Source organism: Cariama cristata, unplaced genomic scaffold, assembly GCF_000690535.1.
Source record: "Cariama cristata isolate BGI_N322 unplaced genomic scaffold, ASM69053v1 scaffold17252, whole genome shotgun sequence".
Taxonomy (NCBI): Eukaryota; Metazoa; Chordata; class Aves; order Cariamiformes; family Cariamidae; genus Cariama; species Cariama cristata.
In genome coordinates, this window is record NW_009603404.1 from 1 (window position 1) to 14,472 (window position 14,472).

The 14,472-nt window shown below is 40.6% G+C and overlaps 1 protein-coding gene across 1 annotated transcript in view; it reads right to left on the reverse strand.

Annotated features, from left to right (window-relative positions):
• Nucleotides 1-1,920: 1,920 nt before the first annotated feature.
• LOC104157163 (chromodomain-helicase-DNA-binding protein 7-like) overlaps nucleotides 1,921-14,472 on the reverse strand; it is a 40,076-nt gene continuing 27,524 nt past the window's right edge. The window contains exons 3-5 of the mRNA XM_009695194.1: nucleotides 5,883-6,298; nucleotides 3,041-3,128; nucleotides 1,921-2,130 (exon numbers count right to left, since the gene is read on the reverse strand). Of these exons, the coding sequence (XP_009693496.1) occupies nucleotides 1,921-2,130; nucleotides 3,041-3,128; nucleotides 5,883-6,298 (714 nt within the window). The remainder of the gene's footprint in view (nucleotides 2,131-3,040; nucleotides 3,129-5,882; nucleotides 6,299-14,472) is intronic.

Below are 14,472 nucleotides of genomic sequence, written 5' to 3' on the forward strand. Positions count from 1 at the left end.
CCTACATACACCCCTGAGCCGCGCCTCGGCGTACTCGGTCACCCTCCGTAACGGGGGTGTGGGCGAAGCAACTCGGGCAGTTTCAAATCCGCCCCCTCGCCAGGCCAGTTAAAAACAGACATGAAAGAGCCACCAACTCGGGGAGAACAAAGCCAGTCCGCGGTTCCACCGCGAGTTACAAGTTCTGAATTCAGCAGAAGAGTTACTCTTTTTAAATGCACAGCCACAGTTTCTTTCAAGGAAAGCAAGGAAGGTGAAGTACAAATAAACCACAGAAGAACACCACTATCCCCTTGAATGAGGTGACGCACTGCTTCCAGTCCATCACACACCCAGGAGCTTCACCTGGCCGGTGGCAGCATCACCTTCCTCAAATTGTCAGCAACTGCTGTTCCTCTCGATCTTCCCACACAGCCAGTGTGATTTGTTCCTGACAATTAAATGTACCCACTTTTGACTCTGCCTTTCCACTTTCCAGCAGATCACACTCAGGCCATTCAATAACAGCATTAGCCTGGACCAGAATTACCTTCCCACATATAAGCACAGGCAGGTAAAAACCTATTCTTAGAGACGTTGCCATTATCATTAGAGTCTGTGTGTCAACGCTTTACTCTGGATGCACATCTGATAGTACTTTCCAAATCTGGCAACAAGGAAGGCAAACTGTAGTATACACATTTAGACAACCATCTCTCGTATTTTTACATATGCACGAATGCAAAATTTAGCCACATCCCACTACAGACAAGAGAGTTTCCAGTCCCACAAAAACAACGCTAGAAATCTGGGAGAACAGTACTGAAGTAGTATTTGCCACACACAAAACGGTCAAATATTTTAAAACTGTCAGTTAAAACTAGTCCTTCTATTCAAGTGATACAAACACAGACATTTCAGATTAGATGTCTCACAATCTAGCTGTCCAATACCACTTTCTGGTTTCATCCTCTTATCCCAGAGGTCTGCACAGCATACCGACCAAAGGGGATCAGTAAGACGACAACCTGCGAAAGGTCAGATGAGCAAACAACGTGAAGGGAAACAGGCTGAAAACAGTAAGTAGGACAATTGAAAAGAAAGCTTGAATTAAAATTTGAGAACAAGACTCCAAACTTTGACAAAGTGTTTTGTGTCAGTCAAGCAGCCACCTACAGAGCTAGGTCAAACTCCAGGAACTTAGAGGGCCAAACCATCTGACTCAAAAATACCCCAAAAAGCACGGCATGCTTCGCAGGATTAAGAGGGGAAGTAATTAGCCTGTATGTTTACACAGAGCAACTACTTCATCTGATCTGGGTAACTGACAGATCTGTTTATTGGTGCAATTTATGATGGCTATCAGATTTGGACGATGCTTTTTTCTGTAATTTAAACATCTATAATAAGTCAGATGGACTACTAATCCCTATTTTACCGTTTGGGAACAACTGTCCTCTGACAAATTCATGATTGCAACCTGGGTTAGAAAAATCTTACACATCCACAGTGGAGCATCAAAACCATAAAAAAACGCCAGCCTAATCCCACCCTCTTGAAATGTTAGAGCTGTGAGGCTTTCTGTACTGCCTCACCTGAGGAAAACAATTATTTTTTAAAGCTCCCAGTGTAATCAAAACCTTTTTTTTTTTTTTCTTTTTTTTAAGGTAAGTTCTTATACACCACAAAAGCAGGAAAAACAATAGGACAAGTTTTTTTTCCAGCCTGAAAACTTGGCCAAATTACTAAAAAGTACGCTTTGTTAACAGCGAAGCCCACAAGTCCTGCCTGCAGCAAAGGCAAAGGCGCACGCCTGGCAGCTGGGCTGGTTCAGGAGGGAGATGAGGACAGGTGCAAAGGGGAAGAGCCTCGGTGGACGCACGCCTGGCCATCTCGCACCATTTCCTCTCCTCTCCCCCAGGCAGCCCCTTCCTGCCTCGCTCAGGATGACCCGAGCTGGGGAATGGAAACTACCACCACCGCCTCGGGACCTCTCTTCCTCTCCTCCAGCTCCCCAGGGTGCTGCGTCCTGCGACCCACACCGCTCCCCCGTGCAGCAGCCTCTTCCCGCTTCCGCGGCCAGGAGCCATCCCCTTTCCGATACAACAAACAGCGAATCTGCACGCCAAAAAAGTCCATTTCCACCTCCCTCTAAAAGAGGTAATTACGCTCGTGGTTAGCACTCCCCTTGTGAGCAGCGACCCGCTCGCCCTACCCTGCATCCCAGGCTGCTGCTCTGTGTGTGGGAAGGATGAAGAGTTTCCCCTGCCACAGGGAGGGGAGGAAGCAGATAAGAGCAGCCCTGCAAAGCACAGCGCGCTGCTTTGAGGAGATGGGAGGAGGGCCGAGCTCCTGCGAAGAGCTGCTATTTGGCCCTCACAAATAGTTACTGCTTCTCCCACCGTAATCAGTGGCCACTCTCCAGGGTTTCGGAGGAAGCAGCGGGAGAGATCTCAGCTGTGCTGCAGCGTGATCTCCTCAAACAGGTGGGCCGCATCTCCTCCAGGGACAGGCACAGGAGGAACAGACATCCGAGCCATGACTTCGCAATTCAGTAGGACTACTACTGGTCTTTCCCTGTTCATCTACTTTTGGAAAAATCTGCCTGCTTTGCATGTGTCTGAAGCCGGCTCCATAACATTAAGAGCCCACGTAATACTCAGCACCTGCATAATTTAATGAAAACCCTTCATTTTTGATCCTAGGTATACCTACATTTTTCTTTCAAACCCGACTAGCTTGGTCCACTATAGATTTGTTTTGCAAATGCTTTTTTCCAGCCACACTGTATTTGTCTTTCCCTGTTGGCAGGAGTGGGCTAATATCCATTACAAGTGTAATAACACAACATTAATGTGTGATCTTTCTTTCAAAATCACCAAGTATGCAATATAACATACCAGCGGCCCATTTGGGTGTCTTCTTTCTTTTTAAGATACCATGGGACACACAATTCAAATGAGCATGAAATTAATCAGCTTCTTCCATTTCCCAACCTGACTTGTCCCTCACATGAAGGTGCGTTTCAGTGAGGCTGGCTGTTCATTTTGTTACAGCTTACACCAAAGTTGGAAAGATGCGAGGGATAAAGTTTCTGGTTGGTTGTTGTTTGTTTAATAAAAGGATTATACTGTTTGTCAAAATTGGAACTGAAATAACAGGATTAAATTAGGAGCGATATTAAATTACAAAATGATTATGATACTTAAATACCAGATTTTTTTAATCTATATGTATACTCTAATATAGCCTGCGTCAAAATTCACTATCAAAGACTTGTTATGCTCTATCCAAAAAACTGTTGCTCTTCATTACATACATTTCCTACATCTGACTTTACCTGAATTTTAAATGACTGCAATACTCTATTAAGTCTGATCAGCTTATTCAGGAATGAAAACCGTTAGTTTTGCACAGCACTTAGAAATCTAGAAATCACACTACTCCTTTCAATGCCTAGAAGCGCAATACTGACCAACATAAGCAGTAGCAGTAAACACACGCCAGATACTAAATTTTATCAAAATATTTTACTTTTACATAATCATCCATAATCTATATTAACTTGCATTAATCTCACTCATCTCAGCTACTGTAATATTTCCTTTCCGGAGTTAGTGCTGTTGAAATACTGTGGCTTAGATGATTAAATGTTTGGACTGTTCATTTATTTAAAAACTTGATTCAACGATCTGTCACTGGACAGGTTCCCCAGTCCATGACATTGCCAAAGTAAGCAAACTTCTTTCACCAATTTAAAATTCTTTGGCAGCACAGCATCCCAACACAGTCTCGGAGTTCTTCAAAGAAGTTTGATACTGAAGCTGACAAGACCACAAAATGAGAAGAACCTTGGTTTCAAGAGAGCATTTGGTAACAAGAGAGACAAGCCCACTATGGGAAAAGGGGGACTTCCTCCACACCCGGGTATGTACAAGGAACAGCAAGTGCTCTTAATGCTGCTCCAAAGGCGTTTCGCTCGCAGGTAAAACAACAGGGCTTAGTACCGACTAGAATACTCTAAGTCATCTAGCCACCCAGGGACAAGAATTGCTGCATGGGAAGACTCTCCTACAAATACAACTAAGCAAGCAGTGATTTGTTCCTTCAAAGGAAACACTGCTCCTTTAATCTGCGTGGCACGTCCCAAGACTTAGAGAAAATGCACAAAGAGATATCAGGATTGAGTGGATGGGGCAGACCAGCTCTGAGGTCTGACGTCCAGCACAGCCATAGCAACCCAGGCATGTTTTTGAGGAAGACTCCTTCTCATCATTCCTTATTAAACAAAGCTTCATTGTAGTCAAGACCCTGTAAAACCACACTAATTGAGAAGTCCTGCAGTAAAAGCTTTTTTACTTCTTGGTGGCAAAAATGGTTGGGATGTGCTCAATACCGTGCAATATGGCCTGGTCAGCCTTTAAACCTATGAGTATAGGGAAATGGAACAGTAAGGTTATTTTAGCCGATACAGTATTTTGGTTTCAAAGACATATACTGGGAGATAATAAAACTTAAAAGAGTTTTTTCTAAGCTGTGAATTGCTGTGTACGTATACCCTATCCTTAGGACAGTCTGGAACACAGCCGAAGTAACTTCTGCAACAGGGATGGGCTGATCAACTGTAATTTACTGAACAGTTAACGTAACCTGTTCAGGACAACATTTGATTTTACAAGCCAGCGTTTATGAATTCTTCAGGAAACATCTGCTAATATACAGAACTTCTCCTTCTTGCTAAAGGAAGAAGTAACATCTTACTGTCCATGCCTCATTTAGTCATATAGCTGTATCAATCCTAACCAATACTCAGTCTTATAGAATATATGCAAAGCTGATTCATTAACTGCAATTTTTAAACCCTAATACAAATGGATTTTGCAAACTGATTTGGATTAACCAAGTCTGGCTGTGCTTCCATCTGGAAGTTATATTTTATAACGCTAGCCACATCTTGAAAAACAGATTCAGATGTTTGGAACAAATTCAGAACAGTTGTAAGAAATTCTAGGTACAAATAAAAAAAAAATTGAGCTCTAATGTCTTTTTCCTCTCAGTTTTCTTTCAAGTAGGCATTTATAATCATGGTGTTTAGGGAGTTGAGGGGTAAGGAAAGAATCTGTGTTATTATCTATGACGTATTTACTCATGTGTAATGGCAGTTTGTTCTTTCTCATACTATTCTGTAGCCTTTTAAGCCTATCCTGATAAAGGGACACGATGCTGAGTGAAAACAGTTAGGAAACAGGGTTGAAGCATCTGGTCTATCCACAAAGACTTTCTGCTAGGAAAATTGTCTTTACATGAAACAGCAAAATTAATATAATCCCTACAGTGAGGATACATCAACATCCATATAAAAATGCCTTTTCAACAGCACAGCTTATAGCCCATGGGTTATGTCAGTATAAAATCGTGTCTGTAAGGGTTGTACAACTTGTGACAACACTAAGTACCTAACTTACTACTTCATTTAGAGAAAAATGTCAAACCTTTTTACTTTAAGCCTTCATCTCTGGATTTGGTCAAACCTACATTAAAGTTGAACATTAAAGTTGAAGCAATTTAATTTCTGAATACACAAACCACACACGAGGATAGATGAGCATTAGAAGAGTAAGAGTTAGTTTTGAAATCTAACTCATCCAGAAATTTTTATGCCTTGAAAAGAAAAATTAACCTTCTGTCTTTCCAGCTTGTTTAAAATAACTGTGAAGCCATAAACAGGAAAGCCAAACAAGACAAATTTGCCCAAGTTCCTCAAAAACATGATGTTGTAGATGGTGGAAGGCAAACGACAAAACAAGATTTCCTCTCCACCCACACCATTTAGCACAGATGCTCTAGAAGTCCCACAAACACACTGTTATTCTCTGATCGCATATAGAAGTTTTCTGACTCACCTAGCCTTTTTGCTGGTCTTGGGTTTTGGCGTGGTATTTTTTGCTTTCTTTTCCTTTGGCTCTTTAGGGGTCTTAGGGACTTTGGGGGTCTTGGGTTCCTTCTTTTCCTTGGGTTCTTTAGGATCCTTCAGTTCTTTTTTTGCCTTGGGCTTTTTCCTTTTCCTCTTCTCTTCTTGGGAGCAATCCACTGAGTTTCTGCTTAGATTCTGGCTGTCAAGTCCCCCAGGAAAATCTTCCTTACCAAAACCTTTACTGGGACCTTCTGCAGCAATGTGATTGTTTTTCCTTTTCTTTTTCTTTTGCTGTGGCTCAAGTGATGGCAGGTAATCATCGCTTTTTACTAGCTGGGTATTCGGTCCACTAACCTGAGTCATATCCGGCACTGGTTTCTCTAAAAAGGGTTCCGACGGAGAATGCTGAGAGACACAAATAGAAATAAAATTGTTGATTTGCAACTTTGATTTCTAAAGCTTTGCTCTTCTATAGCAAAAGGTTACAGAGAGAGAAAATACTAAGCAGAAGATTAACCTAGTAGCATATCTGAAACATTATACAGTAAAACAGTAAAAAACAAAGCTTTCTGCAGTTAGAACAGTACCAAAATGACCAGAAATTCTTGATATAGCAAGGGTAAAATTATTCTAAAGCTTGTATATGCTTCATGGAAAATATTTAGTCTTCAACATTTAGATGCAAAAGGAAAGCAATTGTTATTTCAGATATTTCACAATAGTTGTTAGCAGAAAGAATAACTTAGTACAAATGACTCAGTTGTGCTGGAACTTTGTTCTCCAGTAAAAAAATTGTTACTAGACATGTGAAGGAAAATAAAGTATATTCACAGGCTGTATTTATAAAAAATTAATCAAGCCAATTTACATTTGTTCAGCTGTGACAGGAGGTATTTTGATCAGCACGTGAAGGATTAACCCAAAAAGTAATATAATGTTACATTTTATGTCAAAGATCCACAGCTCCCTACTTGTAATTGAAAGTTTCTGCTACAGACTGGACACAGAACTACCCTAAGTGCTTGCCAACCTGCAAAAACATCCTATTTCCAAGTCTGTACAGCATACCAGGTTTACACCAGACTTACAAAGTACACCAAAACCTTTGTATAATTACACAAACGTCAAGTGCCTGCACTAAACATATCTGGTATATCTGCAACTCTTTTCCTCTTACTGGTTCCGTTCTACACAAAGATCCATGAGTCTGCAATGAAAAAATGTCTAAGCTGTACCGTGACTTTGCAGCGTATCAAAGCTCTAACCTGCTCCTCCTCGCTGCCTGCCCGTGGTTACAAATGCAGGACGACAGTGCTTTGCAAGAAAAGTAATAGCGTGACACCGTACTGATGCCTTTCCTGCAACTGCGTATACAGTCAGTCCATTCTCCCCACCCTCTTTCTCTCTCTGTTTCTCCTCCTTTTCTCTTCCCTAAAAATTAAGTCAAAATGATTCTAGGTGGAAGAGTTCCCCATTAGCTGTGGTCACAAAGTCCAGCCATTTGAGGTGTTTGACCCACTGAATTGGGGAAAGGTTTATAGCAAATCACAATTTTACTTCTAGGAATAGTAGTGCTTGTGTAAATGTTTGTAATGTTATTCGCATTTCCTTTTCTCCACTTTTTATTCAAACTGCTCTACTTAGGAGCAGCAAGCGTGCAAACAAACGACTACAAACCCAACCCCTGAGCACAAGGAAACGGATGGGCATACACAGACTTACACTGTAGCCACCTGGTTCTAAAAAAACCAGTGCATTTAAGATTTAGGAAATAAAGTTCTTAATATCATTACATGAGAAAGTGAATGCATGTGTATTTTTCCAAATATATTAATGTAGTTTTCTGCATGTAAACAAATGGAATCAGCGCAGTCCTAACTATTTTCAGCATTTCTTCACAGTAGGAAAAAACTGCTGTGCCCTGAATGTACTCCCATACTCAGAAGCTACCCAAGCAGCAGAAGGAGCAAGGCTGTAAAGAAGTGAAGACAACTCTTTATTGCTGTTTGGGAGAGGTTTAAACTGTACAAGCGAGACACTACAGTTCTTCATGGAAGAGACTCCAGGACAAGAGGGAAAGCCTGAGTGATGGACTGAAGATCTGGGTCTACCTGGCTTAACCAAGAACTTGCAGGGTGACTTCTGCATGTTTCTGTCCACCTGTTTATCAAGATACTTTTTAGTGTAACACGGTCTTAGTTGCAGTGGAAACTCAGCTCTAATGCAAACCTGATGCACCCATTGCATTAGCACCACATCAACCAGCCCCACCTCAAGGCAGTCTCACACTGGGCATCCTAAAGTATGAACCAACACCTCTTCTAGAGATCTGTAGTCACCATAACACTTACATATTTTCATGCTAGAAAGTTCACAAAGACTGGATATCTGAATAGAAAACACTGATCCCAGGAAATCAGTGGTGTCAATGATCTGCGGTCCAATTATGCATTATATAAAATAGAGATATGTTAAAAAAACCTTCCAATTGGTTTGGAATTTGGCTGACCGAATTGAACCGAATGTCTCCTCAGATGACCCAGAACAAAACTGTCTTCTCTGTACCTCAGATCATTACGTACTTGTACTGCCTAACACTTATTTTTAGGTAGGAAACGACAGGAATATTACACAGATCACCTGTAAGTACTTCTCATCCATAGGTTTTCAGAGTAGAACTTTTAAACTACATTTTCCCAAGGTGGTCAATATATTTCTATATTATCTGCCATTTCATATCTCATGCATCCTACGTTTTTCAGAGACCTCAAGTGCAAGCTTCATCAATGTCTTCACTGAGCTGTTCACCACACTACTCAGTCCTATTTTTAAATACTGTTCACTTGCCGTGTCTAACATTAAAAAAAAAATCATCTAAGTTTTTTCTTTCCGTTGTTTGTAGAATTTCTATTGAGCAAGTACCTCGTGTTTGGTACTACAGTATTTGTTTGCCAGATTAGGAGAGACTTTTACAACTATCTAAAAGCTTATGTATAAGGCAAAACTTTCTCAAACAAATCAGAATTGGTAGTTTAATTTATGTTTCTTCCTCTTAAGCACGTGAAACAGCCAAGGCAACAAATATTAAAAATCACAAGAAATCCAGTAATGCCATATAAATTTAATTCTATAAAATTTTCAAGGTTGCACTTTCATTAGTGATATGACCACGTCACTGAAATCAATATGAGGTTTTATACATGCTTGAGTATTCTCATTACCTTTCTAATCCAAATTAAAAAAATAATCCTTGTCTCCTTTCTGATTTGACATTTGCAGTTTTAACGTCAGGCCTGCCCAGAAGGTAAGGCGCTGAGAATGGCAGCGACTGTTGCCACACTGCAGCGCTCAGTAACTCGCCCCGGAAGATGTCATCCTATCAAAACGCAGATTCTTACTACCTCAAAAAGCTTATCCACAAGCGTTACTCCCGGCTCTAAAACAACTTAGACTACACATTAGACTTAAATGTTACACATGAAACAAACACTACAAAAAACCCTTCCTGCCCTTTGTTTACAGTACCAACTTACATGCATTACCAAGCATACAAATTAAAATACTATGGGTTTGTTTCATATGATCCACAAACCCCAAAAGATTAAGCTACAAAAAGCCAACTCTGCCCTGACCAGGCTTCGGTTATATTTCCTATTACTTGAAGATACATTACTTTTGCCACATGCCGCTCCCTTTGCAGTTTGACGCGTATTGTAATTCACTTACACATGATCTTTTAAATTGAAGCACTCTTTCACAGAAATGGGTGTGATCAACTTTATTTCTCTAGGAAGCCTGTGCCTACACTTTTGCAATATGCTAAAACGGTTTATCCCTAACGGACAACCCCACATTGCTCCCTAGTGTGAAGCTGTGTAGGAGCAGCACAAATCTAGTCAGGAGGAGATAGGAAGCAGCTTGAAAGATGCATTTTCTTACCCCAAACCAGTTGTCCGCTCTTTCTTAAGAAGAGAGAAAAGGAAGAAGAACAGGCTTTCACTAGTAAATATTAGATTAAGCCTACCACAGGGAGTTATTTCAAATAGTTCTACTTCTTTAAATCTACAAAGGATTAACTCTAGTTACAGGGTCACAATTTCTAATGAAAGAACCCCCTTTTCCATTTACAAAATTAAAAAGAAATAGGTGTATTTCACGTTTTCACCAAAAGATTGAAAAATTTATCTGCATACTTCACAGAAATCGCTTCTCCTGCTGCTTTTAGTAATAACAAAGCCATAATTTAGTATGTTGGTTCAGAATTTAATCTTCCACAGGAAAGAAACCAGTGAAGATTAAACACAAATAGGTATTCATCCTATTTGATACTGCAGCAGAATTATTTTTGGTATTATTTGAAATAAGGTGAAAAAGGCCCTCAAAAATATTGGTGTGTTTACTATACCCACATCTCTTTAAATCTTTTAGAGAAAAGCTGTTTTTGTAAACATTTAACAAAGAACAGATGGCCTGTTTTAATCATGCGAAAAAACCTGGAGCTCACATTAATACTCCTACCACCGACTACTGGGGCTAGTCACCTCCCTAACCAGCAGCCTGGTACAGTCGCCAGTGAGACCATTTCCTTTTACAGGGGACATTTTCTCATCAATTCCCACTGCTTAACAGTTAATCAATGCTATTAACATGCAATATCACAATGCAGGACACTCCTAAAGATCGCAGCTGATTAGAGCAAAACAGAGATTCTTCAGCAACTCTCAGGAGTTAAAATCATTTGCAGCTCAACAGGTTATACAGGTCAGTGATATGCTTTTGCATTATCAGTAAAAGCCAACAACATCCGAGCAAATAATAGATGAAAACACTATTTGAGAAATTGTTTCTGGAGACTGCAAATATCTCACTTTTCTGGAATTCAAATTTCTTTTTAAACTTCCAAACATGTATCACCAAGATTTGAAAAATTAAAAATGAAGCTGCCTGCGTTTCACAGCTGCTTACGCAGTTGGACCTAAGCTCGTTCTCCGCAGCCCGAAGCACAGATAGATGTCCCAAACCAGGCCTGTTATGTGAAGTAGCAAGATGGACACGATGCAGGATTAATTCAGAGGCGGCTAGTGGCAGAGAGGGAGGTTAAGGAGGAGAATCTTTCTGTTGCTTGGGCAAGGATTGAACCACAATCAACTGTACTTAAGCACTGAAAGTAGCCGAGTGTCGCTTCCCTAGCAGAGCAGCAACTTGAGCCAATATTGAGCTGCAAGAAGTATGAAGCAAGAGCAGCAAACTACGCGACATGACTCAGCTAGCTCCGTGAGATTTAAACATCAGCACCACACAAAAGCGGGGCGGGGAGCGCTCCTTTTTACCAGGACTACTTTCATTTCCCTCACGGGTATTTCCAAACACCCTGGTCTTTTCCGTGTTCTAAAAAAGATCTACTGTAACCACACTTTCTTTAAATTTTCTTGAACTTTAGTTTATTAACTAAGTTGTGCAACAGTAGAGCAAGTGCTCAGTCAGTTCCCACTGGCTCCAAAATACAAACCTCTCCAACATGATCTCTATAGAACGGATAATTTCACATTAGGCAAATCATTACTGAATATTCCCATTTGCAGCAATTGCAGTCCTGTTAAATTATCAGCTTCACTTTGAAAAAGTTAAAACGGCAACCTGTGACCAAAGAAAGTTCTTTTAAAACCAAAGACGGACTACACCATCGCTTCTGGAAGCAGCTCTACCTAGCGCCCCAGAGATCACTCGTTTTGAATTTGTATCCTTCCTGATAGCACAGTCCGCAAGGTATTAAAAGCCATCACATGTAGAAATTGCTCCACGATTCTTCCTTTCAAAGCTTAATGAAAGGATTCATCACCCCTCTGGATGATTTAGAACAAACTAGTCATCTTGACTATCCTCCAAACAAATCATTTGGAAAGTTTCCGCATCATGTCTCTATACGTTGCTTTGTCCCTGCAATTCTCAACTTGTCTCATCAACATTTTCAACATTAGGCCTGTCTTGGTGTTCCCTCGATCTGAAGCATGCTTCAGCTTTTCTAGACCAACATAAATACTTTTCAGACATTTTCCATCTGCAAAGCTCCCCTATCAGTAAAAACTGCAGAGTAAACAGAAATCAACACCACCTCCGAAATAGCAATCAAGTACCACTACCCACATTCAACAACAGTATGGCTGTACAGTATTTTTTCCTAAAGTCCAGAAACATCCACAAGACTATGCTCACACCCATAATTCTGGAATTGAAGATGTATATGACTTTTTTTACTTTACTATATGAAAATACTTAGTACTACCTTAAAATATTTTGGGCAATATGATGCAGTTTAGAAACAACTGGTACTCCAGTACTTCAGAAACCCCTCTAAAAAAAATTGTAGTTCCAAAGTGACAACTTGCATTTATAAACCAACAAGTGTTGTCAGTGATCTTCTCTGCAATAAAGGGAAAGGCATCACACCTGGTGAGAATGAAAGAAGTCTATTTTGCAAATAGACTTCACAGGAAACTTGTACTTTACTAAATCTCTTGCCATACTTCCACAAAACACACATTAAGATGTATGGAAAACAAAAGTTCTATTAGTATCTTCCTAGCAAGACATAAACTGACAATTAAGAATCACTCTGCATTTAAAAAGTTCATGTTTTAGACAAATGCTGCTGCAATATCATCTTATTTCTTAAGCAAGTCTTAGAATAGAATAGAATATGATCTTTAAGGTCCCTTCCAACTAAACCATTCTATGATGTGTTTCTAAGACTATCCTAAGTCTTCCTGCTCTGTTACTACTAATGGAGACCATCTTTAAAAAACACGTGTAACTACTAAAAAGTTGAAACTTGCTGATCCAAAGTTTTCAGGAAAGTTCTGAATCAAAACAACTAGAATTTTGATGCCAGCAGCATCTTAACATTGGAGTGGAAGTGATTAAAACCAATCTTAATGCCTTCAGCCACCACTGCAAAAGCACACTCATTGCTGATTTGGTGGAGCTGAAAATATCACCCAATTACTCTATATGGAAGAATAAAAACATGCTATACAAAATACAGAGCTCTTAATTGAGTCTCAGCACAGCTACAGTATTAGAATTATTTATTTTCTGCTTCTGCGCTCTGTGGAGTCAACACAGATTACAAAATATGAATGATACTAATGTGGCCACCCGAAAAGCAAATATCCCATTATATTTTATAGTAATCGTATGTAGCCACACTGTTTCACACTCACCTAAAGTGAGAGACATTACTACACCTATGGAATATCAGCCAGTGCAGATCAGAGCACAGACGGTTTGTTCGCAGCTCAAAACCAACTAACTTGTCCCGTAAGGGAGCTCTTCGGTTGCTGTCCATCAATCAGAATCGATGTCAGCGTTGATCAGACAACTCACGACAACTGCCACCCCTACGATAACGAAGCACGCACGCTCCAAATTAGCCTTCCATGTAGGAAACTGCAATAGCTACCATGTGGATTGTGTATAACTGCTGATGTGATGGTCCACAAGACAAACATTTCATTAATACCTTTTTGCTACCGATTACTTTGTAATACATCCTGGCTTAGACAGCAGTGAAAGGTTGCTCCTAATGCAAGCAGGGCAGGTCCTAAATATTACACAACCGTAGCCAGACTCTCTCCTTCATCACCGTGTAGACTGGTCAAAGGCTCATGATATTGGCAAGTTTTTACTAGCTCTACCTGTAGAGACACATAGAAAGGGTGGGACAATTTGGTACTGAATTCTACTGGCAAAAGCCATATTGCTCATGTTGACAGCTCATCTACCTCAAGCCTGCCTTCCCTGCACAGCCATGGTCAAAGGAAACCTCACTTCTGTGTACGCTCCATTACCAAGCAGTAGACGGGCCAGAACCACGCCAACGTGAGTTTTACCACAGAAGTTTTGCAGAGTTTATGCTATGCAGTCTATACTCCAGGTGGGAAAGTGACAGGCAGACGAGCAAGAGTCCTACTGTAAAATGGCCCATAGGCATCTTTTTCCTAACACCTTACTTCTGCCAAGTAGGACCCGTATTTAAAAATGTGGGTACTTCCTTTGGGGAAGTTACACCCAAGCACAGCTATCAAGATACCTAGTGCTTACCAGAGAATTCCTTGGATTAGAGAATATCCAGAAGGTTTACCCCTAGTCTTTTCCAGGCCCTCTAAAACAAAGTGGTGGCTGCGCATCCCCAGGCAAGACAGGGAAGTCGCACAGTAAAGTATGAACACGTCAGGATGAAATGGTTTCCAGAGGACCCAGTACAATACCTCAATTTCTCCAGGAAAGGGGGAATAGGGGGGGGAACACCTCCACTTATTCAACCAAAACAATAATACTGAAACTGCTGTTATTAAATCCATAAGCATTATAAAGACCAACCTAACATTTTAGCATATATACAGGCTGGATTGTTGCTCTTGGGCTTGCCTCCACATTCCCCACATCCCTTCAGCTCCACTGTGAAAGCAAAGCGGTTCCTACAAAAAAGTAAAATGCGAGCATCCTCCCTCTCTAGGGCACCTTTCACAGCCACGCCTTGAAATCCAAGGTCCCGAGGGAAGAGGGGAAGCATATTGCCC